The 23,054-nt window shown below is 42.6% G+C and overlaps 1 protein-coding gene across 1 annotated transcript in view; it reads right to left on the bottom strand.

The window, feature by feature from the left end:
• Positions 1 to 1,205: 1,205 nt before the first annotated feature.
• Positions 1,206 to 23,054, bottom strand: part of mertka (c-mer proto-oncogene tyrosine kinase a) — a 38,266-nt gene continuing 16,417 nt past the window's right edge. The window contains exons 7-21 of the mRNA XM_036956137.1: positions 22,154 to 22,269; positions 19,740 to 19,929; positions 18,477 to 18,622; positions 14,799 to 14,934; positions 9,919 to 10,069; positions 8,370 to 8,458; positions 8,090 to 8,185; positions 7,737 to 7,817; positions 7,340 to 7,432; positions 6,997 to 7,115; positions 6,757 to 6,866; positions 4,757 to 4,916; positions 3,802 to 3,938; positions 3,448 to 3,508; positions 1,206 to 2,998 (exon numbers count right to left, since the gene is read on the bottom strand). Of these exons, the coding sequence (XP_036812032.1) occupies positions 2,486 to 2,998; positions 3,448 to 3,508; positions 3,802 to 3,938; positions 4,757 to 4,916; positions 6,757 to 6,866; positions 6,997 to 7,115; positions 7,340 to 7,432; positions 7,737 to 7,817; positions 8,090 to 8,185; positions 8,370 to 8,458; positions 9,919 to 10,069; positions 14,799 to 14,934; positions 18,477 to 18,622; positions 19,740 to 19,929; positions 22,154 to 22,269 (2,198 nt within the window). The 3' untranslated portion in view covers positions 1,206 to 2,485. The remainder of the gene's footprint in view (positions 2,999 to 3,447; positions 3,509 to 3,801; positions 3,939 to 4,756; positions 4,917 to 6,756; positions 6,867 to 6,996; positions 7,116 to 7,339; positions 7,433 to 7,736; positions 7,818 to 8,089; positions 8,186 to 8,369; positions 8,459 to 9,918; positions 10,070 to 14,798; positions 14,935 to 18,476; positions 18,623 to 19,739; positions 19,930 to 22,153; positions 22,270 to 23,054) is intronic.

The raw sequence follows: 23,054 nt of genomic DNA, 5'->3' as shown, positions 1-23,054 counted from the left end.
TTTAAACAAGCTGGGGACTGGCTACAGCTGCAAAAGAAGAACCCTAAGCTGGACACTTGTGAAATTCTTCAACATCTTGGACATCTCGGCGTACAATGCGTTGGTTGAACCCAGATTGGTACAGAGGGAAGCTCCAGAGGAGACATCTCTTTCTCGAAGAACAGGGCAAGGCATTGGTAAGACCTCAAATCCAGAGGAGGCAACATATCCCAAGGACCCCCAGCTTCTGCAGCCATCATGAGGAGGATTCAGGAGGAGGATGCTGGTGCCCCCTCCGCCCGACCTGCAGAACCAACAACTCCAATACCGAAAGTAAGTGTGAGTAGTGTGAGTAGATTGCAGCCGGTAGCAACAAGAAGAAGCGCTGCTATGTGTGTGGACCCAAGAAGGACAGGAAGACACAGTACACGTGCATCAAGTGCAATAAATACATTTGCAACACACACGCAGTAAAACTCTGTCCCTCATGTGGTGTGTAGACCGGCCTTAATTTGTGTAGAATGGGGATAATTTATCATTGGAAGTTGTCCTTCCAATTTGTTCAGTTCAAAGCAATAAACATCCATAGTGATAAACTTTGTTTCATTTATATTCGTTCAAGATAAACAATTTATTCCGCCCATGTAATAATTTTATTTTTAAAAACGAATAGCGCTTTTATTGATAAATGTGATCTAGCAGAGGTAATTGCCAAATATTAACCATGTATGCTGTCTATATTGCTTGTAATTGATATAAGTCAACATCTAAGTATTTTTATGTAAATTGCTATGGCTGTATTGTTTTAAAACCCCAATAATATTGTGGGTCCATCAGACCCGCAAACATTGGGTCAATAACAAAAACATGAACACTACACAAGGGTTAAAAAAATGATAGCAACTTGAAATCTGTTATTTATTTCCCTTATCTGATCATCATGTTTGGTGTGTGTGTGTGTGTGTGTGTGTTTTTGTTTAACTATCCTTGTGGGTACCAGAAGCCAGTCCTCCTCACAAGGGAAAAAATATATTTTAGACTTAGGGGTTAGGTTTATAATTATGGTTAGAATTAAGGTTAAGGAAAATAGGATTTTGAAAGAGAATTCATATTTGTGGTTCCCACAAGAAGAGTAAAACAAAACTGTGTGTGTGCGTGCATCTTATTCAATCCAGGATGGATTTATTTTCAGGGTCAGATGGATAAAAAAAAGTCACATTTTTTAATTTGCAAACATTTATTGCATCATGAAAAAAATCCTGCAAATCTCTTTAACAATTCAGTCAATATCAACATTGACTATATTTATATTTAACAAAAGTTGAACTTCTATTAAAATCTGTAAAATAAACTATTAGATATTGTGGACATTCCAGGGTCCACTGCCTAACCTTGGTGGAGTACCTCAAGGCTGTATACAAGGTCCTCTGAGATACAAAATAACTGTTTGTTTTTTTCTTCAGTCCATCGATATCATATGTACACAATACTCTATATACACATATCATGTAAAGTTCCTATACACATTGCCACTTCAAAAATACTTCAATATATAAAAGGAATTCTTAAAATTACGTACAGTTTAAATGCTTTAGATGGCCTCTGATTGTAATGGGAGTGTACTACTTACTTACAACAGTGGTTGGCTGTAATTGTGCCTTGTTCACAGCTTTCAATATCTGCTAGGGATACACTGACTTCAATTTTTAGCAGAGCTTATTTAATTGGAAATATACTATAAGAGAGATGTGCAAATGTAGCATCTCTTATGTACATCTCTTGCATTAACACTGATAGCTAGTGGTAACCGTTTGAGGTATAAACATCCACTGGAAAACTGGTCATAATTATTTCAATGCAAAGCATTGGGGAATAGACAAGGTAATAACACTTAATAATGCCACAAGACAGGATCATAGAAATAGGGATTATATTTCTACAGACACTGGGCAGATCCTTGGTGAAACAACTTGGAAGTGTTGCAACGTGAGACTACACATGCTGCACCAAGCAGAAGGCCTATGTGCTCATGATCCACACAGTACCATACGTTCAAACTGGGGCGGCAGGGTAGCCTAGTGGTTAGAGCGTTGGGCTAGTAACTGGAAGGTTGCAAGTTCAAATCCCCGAGCTGACAAGGTACCAATCTGTCGTTCTGCCCCCACTGTTCCTAGGCCGTTAACTGACTTGCCTAGTTAAATAAAGGTACAATTTTTTTCCCTTTAAATAAGGGAGTAGCACGAGATTCCAAGGCGTGATTTGCACCCAGTCTCATAGGGTCCAGATCCAGAAACGTTACCGCTGCTCCAAGAAAGCTAGTTCCCTTGGGTGAGTGGTCATCATGCTTATCAACGGCAGGGTCTTTACAATACCTATATTATGTCCTCAACAGTCCAGAGTGCAGACAAGAAGGATGTGTATTATCATCAGACATGACCGCTGGGGGAGAGCGCTTCTTTGTCTGGTTTCAGATTACTGGATTTCTAGTCCCAACGTTCCATGCCTATCAGAGCAACAGCGTTGTGTCACTCGCGTGCTGATCCATCCCAGTGACATCACCCACTGAGTCACGAGTAGCTCCCCCCAAAACCCCACCCAAGCCCTCCCGAGCCAACAGGGGAGTGTCACTGTCCACAGCTGCTGTTGTCATGGTGACAGCGGGGTCCCCACTCCTATTGGCATTAGAGATGACAACAACGTAACGATCATCTTCCTCCTCCTTTTCCTCCATAGTCTCGTGGATGACTGCTGTTACCAGATCTCGGTTGTCTCGTCTCTGGCGACTGTTACTGCAGGACGGAGAAGCGCTGAACTGGTCGCTACAGGAAGGGGAGGGGCTGAATTCATTTCTATGACTGCAGGACGGGGAGGAGCTAAAAAGCGGCAAATCCAGGTGGGAGTCTGCACAAGCACCGGGCTGATCCTCCTCAGGGAAACTGGTGTTGATGTAGATGATGTCCTCTTTGCTGGTAGAAGCCTCCGGAAGTTTCTCTGTCAGCTTCTCCAACAGTTCTCTAACCTGAGGAAAGTCCGGAAGATTAGAAGATTCATCTTTACACAGTCTGTCTGCGTAGCAAATTTCACCTTGTTCGTTATAGTCCCTCTTCAGCTGTTCCCATAGGAGAATGTTTTTTGGTTCCAGGTAGAACCCTCTGTGGAAAGGGTTCTAGATGGAACCAAATGTGTTCTACCTGGAACCAAAAAGGGTTCTTCAAAGGGTTCTTATTTGAGGACAGCCGAAGAACCCTTTTAGGTTCTTGATAGCACCTGTTTTTCTAAGAGTGTAGTGCACAATTTTTGACCAGGGTGTCAATGTCTGCATCCCAAATGGCACCATATTATTTCTTATATACTGCACTACTTTTGACCAGAGCCCTAGGGGTTTCCCTAAGTAGTGAACTATAAATTGAATAGAGTGCCATTTGGGACGTAGACTGTCTAGAGCAGCTTCGCCGGGAGTTCTCTCACCTGAGTGAAGACGGGGCGGTCCAGGAGGTCAGCACGCCAACAGCTGTACATGATCTCGTACCTGGTGGACAGGAGAAGTAAGAATAATTATTCAAATGTGATCTGTTTTGCGTCTTAATAAACCACAACAGAGTTGCAGACATTACTTCTTCTTCAGTTTATCTATATTGTCCTGGCTGTAGCATAATGTTCCTTAACCTGGTCCCAGATCTGTATAGTTAATAGGTCCATTCATTGACAATGACCTTAGGAGTTGGCAATACAGCACAAACAGGTATTGGATCAGGCTAAATGTTCCTATTCACTAAAGCCCAATCCGAAAGACAGCCATGTAGAGAGAAGATAAACACTCACAGTTCATCTAAGCAGTCTGTTGGCTGCTTCAGCCTGTGGCCCAAAAGTAGGTAATCATAAATCTCATGGTTCTGGATACCAGGGTACGGTGTCATGCCCCGTGTCGCTATCTCCCACATGGTCACACCAAATGCCCACTGCAAGAATACACACAGAACACATTTAAGTTAGCTGTAGTTTCTCTCTCGTGATAGACTGTTAACGTAAATGTTAAAATTGCTGGGTTCTGCTAGCTCCTACTAAAATAACATGTTAAATGCATCTACATAACGTGAGCAGAGAACTGTAAATGCATTTTAATTTGTGAATTCAAGTATCATATTTGCAGTCTGTTCAAATTAAATTGTATTTGTCACACACCCTGAATACAACAAGTGTAGACTTTACAGTGAAATGCTTACTTGCGAGCCCTTTCCCAACAATGCAGTTTAAAAGTAAGAAAATTAACAAATAGATCAAAAATAAAACGGTACATTAATACAATAAAATAACAATAAGGAGGCTATATACATGCTATATACAAGGAGTGTACTGCATCAGTGTACTGGGGTACGAGGTAGTTGGGGTGATTGATTGAGGTAATATGCACATGTAGGTTTGGTAAGGTGATTGATTGAAGTACTATGTATATGTAGGTGGGGTTGAAAAGCAGAAAGTCCGGATAGCCGTTTAACTGTCCTGCAGTCACACGGCTCTTTGTTGAGAACTCTGTTAAGCTATCCAATAACTTTTCCAATGCTGAGAGCTGTGGGCTGAACTTCACGGGCTGGCTGTTTAATTTCTCAGAAAGGGAACTAAATACTTGAATAACAGTACTTTTCATTTCTCTCTGACACATTCACATGTATTCCCATAATCAGTCAAGGATTGAAAGAAATGAAACTAGCTGATGGGGGCTCGATCTCAGACGTTCCTTACAACATCATTGTGTGTGTGGGTGTGTGGACCTCCATACCACATCACTCTTCACAGTGAATACTCTGTCCGCCAGGCTCTCCACCGCAATCCATTTCACAGGCATCTTGGCTATCCTGCCCTGTCTGTAGTAATCACCACTGTAGATCTTCTTAGACAAGCCGAAGTCTGCCACACACACCGTCATGTCATCACGCAGCCTGTAGGACCAGACCAATCAATAGAACAATCTATCAATTCCACTTACTAGAAAAATATCAAAATTGACTAGGCAGGATACAAGCGCAAGAATTTGGCATTTATTCAAAATGTCAAGAGCAATGTGTCTACATCACATTGGCCATATAGTGGACAGCAACAGTGAGTTTCTACTTGAATAAGTTGCCAAAATAGACCACAGTCGTACATGAACAGTACCAAGGAACAAGGATGGTTTAGCTGCCGTCCTCTCTGTTTACCATGAGATAAGACTCATATCTTTACATTGTGAAAAGGTCAGACCTGTACACACACACAAAGTGGTGTAAAATACTTAGGTAAAAATATTTAAATATATATATTTTTTAATTACTTTACTATTTATATTTTTGACAACTTTTACTTTTACTTCACTACATTCCTAAAGAAAAGTGTGCAAAGCTGTCATCACGGCAAAGGGTGGCTACTTTGAAGAATCTTAAATATAAAATATATTTTGATTTGTTTAACACTTTTTTTAGTTACTACATGATTCCATGTGTTATTTCATAGTTTTGATGTCTTCACTATTATTCTACAATGTAGCAAACAATAAAAGTAAAGAAAAACCCTTGAATGACTAGGTGTGTCCAAACCTTTGACTGGTACTGTGTGTGTATATATATAAATATACACACACTTAACAAAAATATAAACGCAACATGCAAAAAATTCAAAGATTTAGCTGAGTTACAGTTCATATAAGGAAATCAGTCAATTGAAAATGAATGAATTAGGCCCTAATCTATGGATTCCACAGATATACAGATACCTTTAAAAATAGGTAGAGGCGTGGATCAGAACACCAGCTAGTATCTGGTGTGACCACAATTTGACTCATGCAGCGCAGCACATCTCCTTCTCAAAGAGTTGATCAGGGGGGCACTCTGTTCACAACGTTTACATCAGTGAAACGCTCGCCAACACGACACCATACACGTTGTCTGCAGTTGTAGGTACTGCCAAATTCTCAAAAGCGGCTTATGGTAGAGAAATGAAGATTCAAATCTCCAGAAACAGCTCTGGTGGACATGCTAATTGCATGCTCCCTCAAAACTTGAGACATCTGTGGCATTGTGTTGTGTGACAAAACTGCCCATTTTAGAGTGGCATTTTAGTGTCCCCAGGAAAACGCTTTACATGTTGCGTTCATATTTTTGTTCAGTTATATATATATATGTGTATATACAGCTCTGATCTGTACTTTGTCACAATGTAAAGATGTAATCCCTATGTGTTCAAAATATTAGGAATAGCTGCTATTTCCATGAAATTGAATGACCAGTTGAATCCAGGTGAAAGCTTTTATCCGTTATTGAGGTCACTTGTTAAATCCACTTCAATCAGTGTAGATGAAGGGGAGAAGACAGGTTAAAGAATGATTTTCAAACCTTGAGACAATTAAGATGTGGATTGTGTATGTGTACCATTCAGAGGATGAATGGGCAAGACAAAATATGTAAGTGCCTTTGAAAGGGGTATGGTAGTAGGTGCCAGGCGCACTGGTTTGAGTGTGTCAAGAACTGCAACGCTGCTGGGTTTTTCACGCTCAACAGTTTTCCGTGTGTATCAAGAATGATCCACCACCCAAAGGACATCCAGCCAACTTGACACAACTGTGGGAGCATTGGAATCAACATGGGCCAGCATCCCTGTGGAATACTTTTGACACCTTGTAGAGTCCATCCTCAACAAATTGAGGATGTTCTGAGGGAAAAAGGGGGTGCAACTCAATATTAGGATGGTGTTCGTAATGTTTTGTACACTCAGTCTGGCTCTGGTTCAGGTGAAATATAAACCTACATGCAGTTGCGTGCAGCCAAGTCACGGTGGAGGAAGTTCCGCCCACTGAGGTATTCCATCCCCATGGCGATGTCAATCATAAACTTTAGGAGTGTCTGAGTGGGCAGGAACTGAAAGAAAAATAAAGAAGAAGAAAGAAACAACATCTTCATCATTGACATCAACAATGTCAGTAACCATATTCAGACAAGACAACACTTTTTTTCAACGTGCTCCTCGGGAAAGCATCAGATAGCTCACCAGTGGACTGTCTCCGAGGCGTGAGCGCAGCAGGAAGCTATGGAGGTCTCCATATCTCATGAAGGGCAGGATCACCATGGGCTTGGGGAAGTGACCAGACCCCGCCTCCAGACAAACACCTAGCAGGAGCAGATCAACGTCATAGCAGGTAAATAACAGTTGTAAAATGATTGTAAAATAAAGTTTTTACTAAGTTTTACAAAATCCTTTAGACATCAACTGTGATCTCTCTTATGTGTATGTATGGCTGGATGGAGTGAGGGAGCATGAACCCATAGTTTCTGCATGATGGGCAGGACTGAGCAGGATGGTCTGTGATGGCAGCAAAGAAGACCTACAGTACCTAGCAGCCTGATGACATTAGGGTGGTCAAAGTCCTTCATGCAGGCAGCCTCATTCAGGAACTCCTCTATCTCCCTCTGGGAGAAGTTATCCACTAGAAAACAAAGAGGAAATTAATACAAATGTCATGTGTTATTTAGCCTGGTCTTAGATCTGTTTGCACTATCTTTCCAACTCCTGTGGTCATTGGCATGCCAAACATGGCATGAACGGTCATACTAGCTGGTTATACAGCACAAACAGATCTGGGAGCAGGCTATGAGGAATTCATCAACCATCTAGGATATTAATCAGAGGGTAAGAAAGAGAAAAAAAGCACTCTGAATCTGACCTAAATGAATGGGCATTGTTAGATCAGCCCAATTAAAGAAAGCTAACAAGAGGATGAAGAAGCTCACATTTCATGGTCTTCACAGCCACTTTCTCAGATGTTCCGTCCAGTTGTTTCAGATGTCCCTCCACCACAGAACCAAATTCACCTGGTCAATAAACAATGGGTTGGTAACAGTCAGAAAGGGAACAGTCAGAGGTAACAGTCAGAAATACCTCTAAATGACGAGAAGCAACAAATAAATGACGTGAAATGTGATTTAAGGAACAACCACAAACAAATGAAATTACCAAAAAATGTAAGAAATTACATTGGGAAAAAATGACATATGACTGAGATAAAGTTGTATTCTACCTACTTTATAACACAAATAGGCCCCTGATTTTGTGTACTAAATAATCAAATGAATGTCATCCTCACCCTCTCCCAGAACCTTCCCGATGGAAAGCAGATTTCTCATAATCATGAAGTCCTGTAGTTTGGCTTGGAGCTCATCACTCACACCCAGGTTACCTACTAAAAAGAGGGCAAGAGGGGAAAATAGAGCTGATATTTTTTATTATTGTGCAAAATCTGTGGATATAGATTTTCTTCTCCGATGTATGTTAATAGGAACGTAGAGGATTAGAGCAGAGTAGAGAAAAGTAGAGTAAAGTAGAGCAGAGTACAGTAGATTAGAATATAACTTTTATTCACGTACGTGTAATTTCAATGGCTGATCGGTTGTAGGACTTCTGTGGCCTGTACTGAACGATCGGTTGAAGCTTCTCTCCACTTCCAAACATCTGACTGCAGGGGGCGCCAGAGAGAAACAAAACAAGTTACTTTATACAATGGAACAGAATGAGTCATTCACTGACTAACACTTTAACAAGAGCTTGCCTCAGAGTTGTAATCATTTGGTTGACTAGATTGAGAATTCATCTTGAATCAGGAAGCAAGCTCTATGACCGGATGTTTTCCTGCCTCTGGGTGATGAGAGATGTCTGCCAGTTCTGAGCATTCTTATCTGTATATCCCGAACGGCAACACTGAGTCACCTCTTTAACATAATGAATTCCAGAACAGAGACAGCAGAACGGAGAAGAGATGGGTTGTTTTGGTGATGAGGAGAGGAGGAGAGAGTAGCAGAGGAGTGGAGAGGGGAGAGGATTAGAGTGGAAAATATTGTTTTGGTGTTTCTTTCCAACACAGCTAGACTACCTCTGTCTTCAGCAGTAAGACCAGGGATGGTTGTGTTCATTAGGCACCAAACAGAAGAAATTAGACAAACAGGGAGGGACTACCAGGGTTTGTCCAATGAGATAGGCCCATTTTCATTTTCTGTTGAAAAATGTAAATGTGAAAATGTTTTCCATAGTCTGCCCTAACTAACACCGCCCAGATCTCACTGCTGATTGAGTCCAGCTGTTTCAGTCTGTTTTCTTCCATTTTGTGCCTAATGAACATGATACAGTCAGTACAACCTTGGCAGTCTTGACTCAGGTGCAGTTGTCAGTGATTATGAGGAAACCAGGCTGCTTTATTGACAATGTACTGAGTAACTTTACCCCTTCCTCAACAGGAAATATAACCACTTCCACTGACCAATACACCGTTTCCCCTTACCAACTCCAGGGATCAAAATGCTGAGTAACTTTACCCCTTCCTCAACAGGAAATATAACCACTTCCACTGACCAATACACCGTTTCCCCTTACCAACTCCAGGGATCAAAATGCTGAGTAACTTTTACATCTGCAGCAACAGACAATAGACATTTCTTACTGGTGAAACTGAGTGAAGAAAACTGCAAAGACAAAACAGAATTCACTGGCTGGAGATGCACTGTTGAGGCTCTTTAATCTACTAGGAGTGAAAAGGAACAAGTCAAGTACCGGTAAGTTATTTGAGGAAGGAAGACTTGTCACGCCTTGACCTTAGAGAACCTTTTATTTCTCTATTTAGGTTAGGTCATGTCACGTTCTGACCTTTATTTCCTTTGTTTTGTCATTATTTAGTATGGTCAGGGTGTGAGTTGGGGTGGGCAGTCTGGTGGGCTGCAGCACGGTCGAAGTCAATACACAGGGGTTTAAAGTGATCATGATCAGATCATTAAGGTATTGAGGACACCATTAGGTTAGTGTCAGAAACAAGACAAACCAGATGTTACACAGCATTCTGGGTACTGTAGTACATCAATGTACACCCCTCCTTGTACAGCCCGATACAATTAAGACTTTAATATGTGAAGAAGCATGCAAACTTACCCAAAGCGCGTGTCTAGTATCCTACTTCTCATGCAGATAGCAGCCCAGAGTACTAGCAGCAGGAGACAGAAGCCACATACCACCCCCAGTATGATATACACAGAGTCTGATCCTATGGTGTCTGGACTGGAGGAGGGAGACAGGGGCCAATCTGGAACACAACATGCAATCAATCAATGATTGAATCAATCAAGCAATGAATCAATCAAATCAAACTACGATCGATTGATTGATAGAACAGAACACACAAACATGATCAAAGTTTCAACTCAACTGTATGTTGTATTTGTATAGGTTTTGCTGTATATGTGTGTGTTCTCAGTTTGTGTGTAATTTTGCAACAAGCGAATTGCCCTTTAACACCACCGCAGATGCTTCACTATTCTGCATCTTCCCAATTAAGTAGCCTAATTTTGTTGTATGGCTACTTGAAGAGAACTAGGCAGTGGCATGTATGATGCATGACAAGGGAAGCAAGGCTTCCCCAAAACATTGACCAAACAAAAACAAAAAAACATATACATAATAATTGATCATCTTTCGTCTTAGTTTCATAATTATCCTTCAATTCGGAAGAGGCTGAATGAATCTCACCGGAGAAAGCATCCAAGAGAGCAAAACAGTGCCCCTCTGTCTCTGTATGTGTAGCGTATCTGATACGGTCTGGTCAAAAAGAGTAGGACATTTTTTCCACCTGTAGTATTGAATGCAAGGGAAACCAGCAAGCATTTGGCCTCCCTTGATTAAAAAAAGTATAAAATCAGCCAATCAGCGTTGGGCTAAACTGAGTTAACTAAACTGTGAATGTTCCTGTCCACCAAAAAAAAAAAGGGAAGCCAGTTTGGATTTGGCTTCACACCAATCACATCAACAGAAAAATGTAATTGACAGAAAAACTTGCATTGTTACATCTCATTGTGTCATTGTCCTCTGGTGGCTAGCTAGCTATTTAAGTGTCCCTTTCCTAAATAGCCATGGATGGAGGTAGGGATTTGGATATGTGGTTTTACCTAATTCTCATTTGTGGTTTTACCTAATTCTCTGTAGTGGCAAGTGATTGTAACAGCGATTCTGATCCAACCATATATTGATACATTGATACATTGTGCCTGAGAGGATGGAAGAGGGGATGGAAGTTGAGGATGGAAGTGCAACGATGAGAGGATGGAAGTTCAATATGTAGCTAGATGAAGTAGGCTAATGTTAATTAGCTGGCTCATCGTTGCACATGAAAGGAAGTTTGGTTAGTGAGCAAGCATTTTAGCCAGGTAGCCTAGGGCAACAAAAACTAAAAGCATGTACTGTATGACAGAGTCAGAGCGTTTAATCAACATGAAAGAGAGGAGGATGGCATTAGCGTTGTGACAGAAATTTTTATCACGTGAAGAGACAGCCTTGAAAATGTTAATGTGGGGTGAGTCAACATGTTTTGTTCAACTTGTACGTACACACACACACACACACACACACTAAGCAGAGGTAATTTGATGTTGAAATGGTACTGGAATAGTGGAGGCAGCTCCTGTTTTCTGTGACTTGTGGTAACTCTCTGTGGTTCTAAATCAATAGTTGTTTAGTACTCCGAAAATGTTGGAAACATTAACTTGACCATGCTGTAGTTCATGTAAATGTTTGTTACATGCAATATGTTTTGTGGACTCCACCAGACAGAGGTCGCGCTCCCTTTTTGTGATGAAACAAAGGTCTAGTTTAATTTATTCTGCGACTGTGTCTTCTTATTGTCTCGGCCTATATATCACAGTGGCAAGGCATATGAATTAACAGGTTATAGAGCAAACAACGCAATTATCACAACACATAGTTTGTAATATGGCTTTTTATTCTGGATTGGCTTCCCTTGTGATTTTACCAGTGGTGGAAAAAGTACCCAACTGTCATACTTGAGTAAATGTAAAGATACTTTAAAAGTAAAGTCACCCAGTAAAATTCTACTTGAGAAAAAGTCTAAATGTATTTGGTTTAAAATATACTTAAGTATCAAAAGTAAATGTAATTGCTAAAATGTACTTAAGTATCAAATGTCAAAGTATAAATACTTTAAAATTCCTTAAAATACGCAAATCAGACGGCACCAAATTATTTTTTAATTTACGGGAAGCCAGGGGAACACTCCAACATTCAGACATAATTTAAAAAACAAAGCATGTATGTTTAGTGAGTCTGCCAGATCAGAGGCAGTAGGGTTGACTAGGGATGTTCTCTGTTTAGTGAGTCTGCCAGATCAGAGGCAGTAGGGATGACTAGGGATGTTCTCTGTTTAGTGAGTCTGCCAGATCAGAGGCAGTAGGGATGACTAGGGATGTTCTCTGTTTAGTGAGTCTGCCAGATCAGAGGCAGTAGGGATGACCAAGGATGTTCTGTTTAGTGAGTCTGCCAGATCAGAGGCAGTAGGGATGACTAGGGATGTTCTCTGTTTAGTGAGTCTGCCAGATCAGAGGCAGTAGGGATGACCAAGGATGTTCTGTTTAGTGAGTCTGCCAGATCAGAGGCAGTAGGGATGACTAGGGATGTTCTCTGTTTAGTGAGTCTGCCAGATCAAAGGCATTAGGGATGACTAGGGATGTTCTGTTTATAATGGCGTGAATTGGACTATTTTCCCGTCCTGCTATACATTCAAAATGTAACGAGTACTTTTGGGTGTAAAGGAAAATGTATGGAGTAAAAAGTCCAATATTTTCTTAAGGAATGTAGTGAAGTAAAAGTTGTCAAACATATAAATAGTAAATAGTACTTTAAAGTATTTTTACACCACTGGATTTTACCCACAAACCTACTAGCTACTAGAACTAGGGCCTGTCACTTGCAACCCACCTCTTCCAATCCATTGTGGAAAAGTGTGCATTTAATTCTACTAGATGAAGAGCTGAAATTAATACAACATCCTAGCATTTAAACCATACTCGATTTTCAAAAATGCGCAATGTAAAACTATATATTTTTGCAAACTGAGACTGCGTCATGCGCGGTTGCGTTGTTTCACGTTATTGGTTAATTTCAGTAGCACCATATCTGATTATCAGCTGTTGTCAAAGCCGAAATGAATATGACATCCGGAAATTTAAAGTATACTCGATTTTCTAAATGCCACATACAATAAAACTTTATTTTTATCACATACTTAACCGGCCTACTATTTAGAACACGGTCAGGTTAAATATCTACTTGCGGTTGCTGACATGCTTATGTACTTCAATATGTATAAAGGTGTTAATATTAGGAACTCCTGATGTACTTCAATATGTAAGGTGTTAGGATTAGGAACTCCTGATGTAATTCAATATGTAAGGTGCAGCCGTATTCATTGATCTGGCCAAGGCTTTAGACTCTGTCAATCACCACATCCTCATCGGCAGACTCGACAGCCTTGGTTTCTCAAATGTTTGCCTCGCCTGGTTCACCAACTACTTCTCTGATAGAGTTCAGTGTGTCAAATCGGAGGGTCTGCTGTCCGGACCTCTGGCAGTCTCTATGGGGGTGCCACAGGGTTCAATTCTTGGACCGACTCTCTTCTCTGTATACATCAATGAGGTCGCTCTTGCTGCTGGTGAGTCTCTGATCCACCTCTACGCAGACGACACCATTCTGTATACTTCTGGCCCTTCTTTGGACACTGTGTTAACAACCCTCCAGGCAAGCTTCAATGCCATACAACTCTCCTTCCATGGCCTCCAATTGCTCTTCAATACAAGTAAAACTAAATGCATGCTCTTCAACCGATCGCTACCTGTACCTACCCGCCTGTCCAACATTACTACTCTGGACGGCTCTGACTTAGAATACGTGGACAACTACAAATACTTAGGTGTCTGGTTAGACTGTAAACTCTCCTTCCAGACCCATATCAAACATCTCCAATCCAAAGTTAAATCTAGAATTGGCATCCTATTTCGCAACAAAGCATCCTTCACTCATGCTGCCAAACATACCCTTGTAAAACTGACCATCCTACCAATCCTCGACTTTGGCGATGTCATTTACAAAATAGCCTCCAATACCCTACTCAACAAATTGGATGCAGTCTATCACAGTGCAATCCGTTTTGTCACCAAAGCCCCATATACTACCCACCATTGCGACCTGTACGCTCTCGTTGGCTGGCCCTCGCTTCATACTCGTCGCCAAACCCACTGGCTCCATGTCATCTACAAGACCCTGCTAGGTAAAGTCCCCCCTTATCTCAGCTCGCTGGTCACCATTGCATCTCCCACCTGTAGCACACGCTCCAGCAGGTATATCTCTCTAGTCACCCCCAAAACCAATTCTTTCTTTGGCCGCCTCTCCTTCCAGTTCTCTGCTGCCAATGACTGGAACGAACTACAAAAATCTCTGAAACTGGAAACACTTATCTCCCTCACTAGCTTTAAGCACCAACTGTCAGAGCAGCTCACAGATTACTGCACCTGTACATAGCCCACCTATAATTTAGCCCAAACAACTATCTCTTTCCCTACTGTATTGTATTTATTTATTTATTTTGCTCCTTTGCACCCCATTATTTTTATTTCTACTTTGCACATTCTCCCATTGCAAATCTACCATTCCAGTGTTTTACTTGCTATATTGTATTTACTTTGCCACCATGGCCTTTTTGCCTTTACCTCCCTTATCTCACCTCATTTGCTCACATCGTATATAGACTTGTTTATACTGTATTATTGACTGTATGTTTGTTTTACTCCATGTGTAACTCTGTGTCGTTGTATGTGTCGAACTGCTTTGTTTTATCTTGGCCAGGTCGCAATTGTAAATGAGAACTTGTTCTCAACTAGCCTACCTGGTTAAATAAAGGTGAAATAAAATCAAATAAATAAAATAAGGTGTTAGGATTAGGAACTCCTGATGTAGTGAGGTCTACTCACTGTTCTCTGGTATGAAGATCCCGACCGGTGGACTGAGCATGCCACGCCCAGCCTGAGTACAGGCAGCTACCTGAACACTGTATGTAGTGTTGAACTCCTGTAGGGCCACCGCAGCTGTGTTGGAGGAGCTGCGGATCTGAGGAACACCACAGCATGTTAGAGAGATCATGGTTGTACTCAGCAGTTTACAGTAATAGACACCTATTCAACTGATCAACTCATACCACTAATCAACTCATCATCAAACCTTTGACTAGTGGAATCAGATGTGTAGTGCTAGGGCAAACACAAAAATGTCTTCCCAGGAATTAAGAAACACTGTTATAACTACAGAGGTAGGATCTTAATTTGAGCCAGTTTGCTACAGCAGGAAAATAATCCTGCAGCAACAGGAAATGTGGATTATAATCAATGGTTATTTTTCGTCGGGGTTGATATATTTTTTGTTACGGCAAAACAAGTCTGACTGTTTTAAGTGGAAAATGCAAACTTTAGAAGCCTTTTGAAGCCTTGAATACATTACAAGTTTGCATTTGCTGCTGTGCATAAAAATGATCAGCAACAAAAGACTGATCAAATTAAGATCCCATCACCCAGTAACAGACCTGGGAAAATTGTCTGCCATACGTACTATAGGCAATTTTTTGGATTATAGTGTTTGTAGTGGTCCCTTGAAGTTAATGATTATCTGTGTGAAGTCAAAGTCAGTGTTAGATATGCGGCAAATTCTTATTAACAGCCAGGGAATGATGTTAACCAAACACTATGTAATATTATGTCACGGATCACTCCGGAACTTTGATCAGGCACACCTGTCCCCTATTCCCACTGATTTAGTATTTTTCTATATGTGCCCTTTGGTTTCCATTGGGGGGTTGATTATTGTTACAATGTCTGTTGGTGCGTGTGAGTACCTGTGCTGTGTGTTTTGGGCTTTCGTGCCCTTGTAGATTGTGCAGATGATTATGGGTCTTGTCCTGTGTGTTAATCATTGTGCCTGTGTGTTATTTATTTGAGGTACTCCTCGCTCTTTTGTTTGGGTTTCAATCCTGTGTTTTTGTTACGTGTTTGTTTGGTCTTCGTCCCTGTGCCTAAACACGGCAGGCCATCATTTGGGCTTAATAAAAAAAACTATTATGCATTCCTGTGTCTGTTCTCCCGATCCTTCATGCCAACGTGAAATACATTTGTACTTGTAACACACATTTTTTTTTTTTGTGTCAAGTCATTGTAGAGCCATTCTGGATGTTTCTAGCTCTGCTAACATTGGGAAGCTGAGAACATTGTTTCACAGCGCTCTTAAAAAAGGGGAAGAAAACAACTTTCTTGACAGGCTGGCTGGTATGTGGACCTGGGTTTAGTTCCAAATCACAACCTATTTGTATTCCCTATGTAGTGCACTTCTTTTGACCAGGGCCCATAGAGTAGAGCACTTAATAGGGAATATGTTGCCATTTGGGGCTCAGACATGATCAGCATGGTGTTTACAGAGAGCTGAGAGGGGGATTGTTGGGGAACATGTGACAGTGGATAAAGCCCTTGGTTGCACAATACCACCGCACGGCAACATCTGGGGTTCCTCTCTCACTAGTTAACATGCTGACAGTGAGACTGGAGGCCTGGAAAAAACATGGAAGTCACACAGACACATGGTGTACTATCCCTCTATGACAACATTTCACCACAGAACTTTTATTTTGGAAACTGAACTAGCTAACATGCTGACTGCGTGACTGATCTGCTGGCTAAAGGCATAGAAACATGTTGTACTATGTCACTGACCAAAAACATATATTATATGTCTAAAAATAGCAATTATACTGTAGCTTGGAGATAGAATAGAGTAGGGTGCAGAGCAGGGTTGAGTAGGGGGTAGAGTATGGTGCAGATCAGGGTTGAATAGGGGGTAGAGGAGAGTGTAGAGTATGGTGCAGAGCAGGGTTGAGTAGGGGGTAGAGTAGGGTGTGGGGTGTAGAGTAGGGGGTATAGTAGGGGGTAGATCAGAGCAGGGTAGAGTAGGGGGTATAGGAGGGGGTAGAGCAGAGCAGGGTACAGTTTAGTAGAATAGAGTAGAATAGAGTAGAGTAGGGTTGAGTAGAGTAGAGTAGAATATAGCAGAGTAGTGTAGAGTACAATCTTAGAAAAAAAGGTAATCTAAAACCTAAAAGGGTTCTTTGGCTGTCCACATAGGATAACCCTTTTTGGTTCCAGGTAGAACCCCTTTGAGTTCCACGTAGAAACTGTTCCACAGAGAGTTCTAAAAGGAACCCAAAAGACTTGTACCTGGAACCGAAAATGGTTTTCCTATGGGGACAGCTGAATAACCTTTTTTTTCTAAGAGTGTAGAGTAGAGTAGGCTTGAGTTGAGCAGGGTTGAATAGAGTAGAAAAGTAGAATAAGTTAGGTGTCTGTGTAAGGTGTTTCTGTGAATCACTCTGTGACTCACTCTCTTGAACAACACAGCTGTTTGGCTGGTGAAACAGCTGAACAGCTGAGGATACAGGAGTTGGGTCTCACACACACACACACACACACACACACACACTTTCCGTCACTATGTGAGTGTTGTTTCTGACCAAGCCTTTGTGTGAGGACGTCATGCACACAGCTTTTGACTGGACAGGACCCACATGGGTTATTATACATATCCATTCATTCACTGATGTCGTTACAAAGCCTTTGTACCTGGTGATGTCATAACCATATGCCCTGTCCAGTAAAATTATTACACATGTATATCTTTGTTTGAGTCCCTATGTAGTGGGACACAAATAGAGCAGTCTTTCCTAAGCTTTGATGATTTGAATCAGCTGTGTAGTGTTTGGGCAAAAACCTAAAGGTGCACCCCTTGATGTCTCCAGGACTGAGTTGGGGGATCAGAGAACAGGGTGCCATTTGGGACACAGTCCCTCTCTATCTAAGGTATTCATTTTCCGTTCACTCCACCAACCAATGACTCAGACAGGGACACAATACTCAGACGGGGAAACACTATTCCAGTAAACCACGACACAACCAGAAAGTGACAGGAAACCTGCTATTGTATTAGAGAGACCTGGGAAGTGTCCTAAATGGTACCCTATTCCCTACACAGTGCACTACAGATCTAGGACCAGGATAATAACTTTCAGCATTCCCTAAAAATGACAACTCCTGCATTGCTACACACAGGAGAGGTTACTGTTGACTCAACAGTAGAGTGAAACACTTTAGTTCAGGACAGAGAATAGAGAAGTTGACCGTCTGTTGGGTAGAAAGGAATGACGTCAGAAGGACCAACAATTCCCCACCTCATACAAACAAACACACACACTCACACACCACCTTATGAACAAACTGACTGACTATAAAATCATATGACCATCTCACTTCTTGAATCCTGGTACCAAAATCGCAGTATGAAACTGACATTGTTAATATTGAAAGTGCAACAAAACCTTTTACAGTAGGCCATCTCAAGTTTCTGCTATTCTAGATCTCACAGAGGCATGGATGAATCAATAGAATAGAATACTTTTTGAGACCCATGGGGAGAGACCCATGGGGAGACCCACTGCCTCTTTCAGTGATTGAGAGAGGCAGTGAGCGCCACAGAAATAGAATGGAAACGTCCATTCTAACAATCATATTTCTAGGGTGATAGCATCAATGTCTTCCAGGTTCCAAGAGGAGACTCACCTTGTTGACCCGAGTCCCATACGTGACGATGACATCATACCCCGTGAGGATTCCGTTGACCCTGTCCTGGGGCGGGTCCTTCCATCGGATCACCAGCAGTGACTCGTTTAGCATAACAGTCACGTTACGGGGGTAGACTGACGGTACTGGACAACAAAGGGAAGGAAAAGAGAGGGTCACACACTCAAATATGATCTTCAATCTTGGAATCTGTGATAATACTCAAATAGAGCTCACATACAACAGACTACTTTTGCAAACATTGGCACATTCGCATTGATAAGAACACTGAAATGTTGATTAATGTGCACGGTCCTTCACGGTTACATCAACATTTTTATATAGGACGTAATGAAACAAATAAATAATTTTCAATATGTCTAGTCGTCAAAGAAAATGACTGAGATGAGGCCACATTCGGGCCAACCACTTCTGATGTTTCCTACGGCATGGAAAGATTTCTGTCAGATCTGCAGACTAAAATATCTCCAACAGCGGCTTGAATTTAGAGAGGAAGTCGGAAGCAGCCCCACCCGTACACTATGAACTGCATGCTTTCTCCATGAGACCACTCCTGCTTTTGCTTCCTATGTGGCCTCTCAGGAAGATATGCAAAGATAATATCAGACATATTCTGGATGTGATGCACATTTCACTAGGGAACCCCCTGTCATGCAAAATATAATATGTACTGTACTTCTAACGATTTCTGATCAGTGAAATTAAACTGATTTCTGAATACTTGATGGGATGAGGGGACAAGAAAACTAGCCCGGATCCAAACTGAATTGCTCTCTTTCGTGAAGTGAAACAACTGTGAAATGTTACAATTCAATTTGGATCCCCCCAGGATACAATAACACAACACACAGCCATGCATCTTATACAGAGGCAGGACCTAACACAGGATCTACAGAATTCAATACAGGCAAGTGCGTATGATGTATGCAGTCTTAAGAAGGCAAGGACCTGGACAGGCTGCTCCTGCGATCTATGCATTCTCTATGCATGAAAACAAGACCGAAATCTCCAAACTGACCCATGGCCTGGCTGCAGTATATCGGATCATAATGTGGTTGAAACATTGTCACCAATAATTCACATGGGAGCGTAGACTCCAGTGTACAGAGTCTATTTTCACCTTGTATTGAAAATGTATTGATGTCCAGCACCTTTTCAAAGACAATGGGTCTGTGTCCTAAATGGCACCCTATTCCCTACATTGTGCACTACTTTTTACCCAGGCCCATAGATGTTACCCACCTCCTTCTGTAGTGTTGCTCTGGACCCAGGTACTGACTGGTGAATGGCCAAGCTCATTGCTACAGGAGACGCTCATGTTGTACCAGGTCATGGCCTGTAACCCCGGGACATCACTCTGGAACGGAGGAGCTGTAGTGTTGATTATCCTAGCCAGCCTGACCTCTCCTCTCCTTCGGCTCACCTCTTTCACCTTGAAGAGAGCACAGGGAAAAATATAGGTTAGAAAAATATATAGCCTACTGTAGACAGACATTTAGGAGGGAAAAATATAGGTTAGAAAAATATATAGCCTACTGTAGACAGACATTTAGGACAGAATTTTCTAATAAAAAGATACATTTGTGCAAAAATATCACAGTGGTTTAGGAACCACACTGCTGACTCTGCTGACGTCAAAGTGAGGGGCATTGTACCAAACAAGCCATCCGCGAGTATCAAAGCCAATTAATATTTCCGAAACTGTGCTTTACCCACGTGTTCAGGCTCTGGCCCAACCCATCGGTTTCTGGGACCAATCAAAACGCTTTGAATGTGTTCGCATTCTAGAAGTCATCAGGTAGGAGATCAAATCCAGACTTACAGTGGAGAAGAAATGTTAGAGCTTTTTTCCATCTTCGTAACATTGCAAAAATCAGAAACTGTCTGTACAAAAATGATGCAGAAAAGGTCATCCATTTCTTTGTCACTTCTAGATTCGACTACTGCAATGCTCTACTTTACAGCTACTCGGATAAAGCACTAAATAAACTTCAGTTAGTGTTAAATACGGCTGCTAGAATCCTGACTAGAACCCAAAAATTTGATCATATTACTCCAGTGCTAGCCTCTCTACACTGGCTTCCTGTTAAGGCTAGGGCTGATGTTTAGATTTTACTGCTAAACTACAAAGCATTACATGGGCTTGCTCCTACCTATCTCTCTGATTTGGTCCTGCCGTACATACCTACACATGCTACGGTCACAAGACACAGGCCTCCTTATTGTCCCTTGAATTTCTAAGCAAACTGCTGGAGGCAGGGCTTTCTCCTATAGAGCTCAATTTTTATGGAATGGTCTGCCTATCCATGTGAGAGACGCAGACTCGGTCTCAACCTTTAAGTCTTTATTGAAGACTCATCTCTTCAGTAGGTCCTATAATTGAGTGTAGTCTGGCCCAGGGGTGTGAAGGTGAACGGAAAGGCACTGGAGCAATGAACCACCCTTGCTGCCTCTGCCTGGCCGGTTCCCCTCTCTCCACCGGGATTCTCTGCCTCTAACCCTATTACAGGGGCTGAGTCACTGGCTTACTGGTGCTCTTCCATCCCATCCCTAGGAGGGGTGCATCACTTGAGTGGGTTGATTAACTGACGTGATCTTCCTGTCCGGGTTTGGCGCCCCCCTCGGGTTCGTGCCATAGGGGTGATCTTCGTAGGCTATACTCAGCCTTGTCTCAGGATGGTAAGTTGGTGGTTGAATATATCCCTCTAGTGGTGTGGGGGCTGTGCTTTGGAAAACTGGGTGGGGTTATATCCTGCCTGTTTGGCCCTGTCCAGGGGTATCGTCGGACAGGGCCACAATGTCTCCCGACCCCTCCTGTCTCAGCTTCCAGTATTTACGCTGCAAAGGTTTATGTGTCTTGGGGCTAGGGTCAGTCTGTTATATCTGGAGTATTTCTCCTGTCTTATCTGGTGAATGTAAGTATGCTCCCTCTAATTCTCTCTCTCTCTCTCTCTCTACCTCCCCTCCTGGCCCTGGGAGCATGCCTCAGGACTACCTGGCCTGATGACTCCTTGCTATCCCCAGTCCACCTGGTCGTGCTGCTTCTCCAGTTTCAACTATTCTGCCTGCGGCTATGGAACCCTGACCTGTTCACCCGACATGCTACCTTGTCCCGGACCTGCTGTTTTCAACTCTCTCTCTCTCTACTGCACCTGCTGTCTCTAACTCTGAATGCTCGGCTATGAAAAGCCAACTGACATTTACTCCTGAGGTGCTAAGCTGTTGCACCCTCTACAACCACTGTGATTATTATAATTATTTGACCCTGTTGGTAATCTATGAACGTTTGAACATCTTGGCCATGTTCTGTTATAATCTCCACCAGGCACAGCCAGAAGAGGACCAGCCACCCCTCAGAGCCTGGTTCCTCTCTAGGTTTCTTCCTAGGTTCCTGCCTTTCTAGGGAGTTTTTCCTAGCCACCATGCTTCTACATCTGCATTGCTTGTTGTTTGGGGTTTTAGGCTGGGTTTCTGTATAGTATTTTGTGACATCAGCTGATGTAAAAAGGGCTTTAATTAATACATTTGATTGATTGATTGTTTGAGTGATGGTTTGAGGGCGTGTTGTTTGGCCGGAGCGATGTGGATGGGTAGCAAGGCTAGTCTCTCTGTGTCATCATACACCATCTAGGCAGACAGTGTGGAGCTTTGCTTACCCTGATCTGGCAAGTAGTGAGTGGGGAGAATCCATCGTGTCCAGGGGTCCATCTCAGAACTAGTTTGTTAGATTCACGTTGTATCACAGTGACCTCAGAGACAGGAGCTGGAAGCACTGCAAACATACCAAACACAATCCATCATCACGAGAGAAGGGGAATAAAATCCACATAATCCCCATACAGTAATAAATACAGCCAAAACCGCAATCCATAAATTAACAAAGAAAACCGAAAAACACCAGAGCAGCGACCTAACACCGTGGCTGACTCACCAAGAAGCACCGTGGCTGCCTCACCAAGAAGCACCGTGGCTGACTCACCAAGAAGCACCGTGGCTGACTCACCAAGAAGCACCGTGGCTGCCTCACCAAGAAGCACCGTGGCTGCCTCACCAAGAAGCACCGTGGCTGACTCACCAAGAAGCACCGTGGCTGCCTCACCAAGAAGCACCGTGGCTGCCTCACCAAGAAGCACCGTGGCTGCCTCACCAAGAAGCACCGTGGCTGCCTCACCAAGAAGCACCGTGGCTGACTCACCAAGAAGCACCGTGGCTGCCTCACCAAGAAGCAACGTGGCTGACTCACCAAGAAGCACCGTGGCTGCCTCACCAAGAAGCACCGTGGCTGCCTCACCAAGAAGCAATGTGGCTGCCTCACCAAGAAGCACCGTGGCTGCCTCACCAAGAAGCAACGTGGCTGCCTCACCAAGAAGCACCGTGGCTGCCTCACCAAGAAGCACCGTGGCTGCCTCACCAAGAAGCACCGTGGCTGCCTCACCAAGAAGCACCGTGGCTGCCTCACCAAGAAGCACCGTGGCTGCCTCACCAGGAAGCACCGTGGCTGCCTTACTGGGCACCACACACTGAGATTTAGGGCACTATTACTGCTCAGACAGCCTG

This window comes from Oncorhynchus mykiss, chromosome 20 (genome assembly GCF_013265735.2).
Source record: "Oncorhynchus mykiss isolate Arlee chromosome 20, USDA_OmykA_1.1, whole genome shotgun sequence".
In the NCBI taxonomy this organism is placed as follows: Eukaryota; Metazoa; Chordata; class Actinopteri; order Salmoniformes; family Salmonidae; genus Oncorhynchus; species Oncorhynchus mykiss.
The sequence above is the reverse complement of the archived record's forward strand: the minus strand, read 5'-3'. Positions and strand labels throughout refer to the sequence as shown.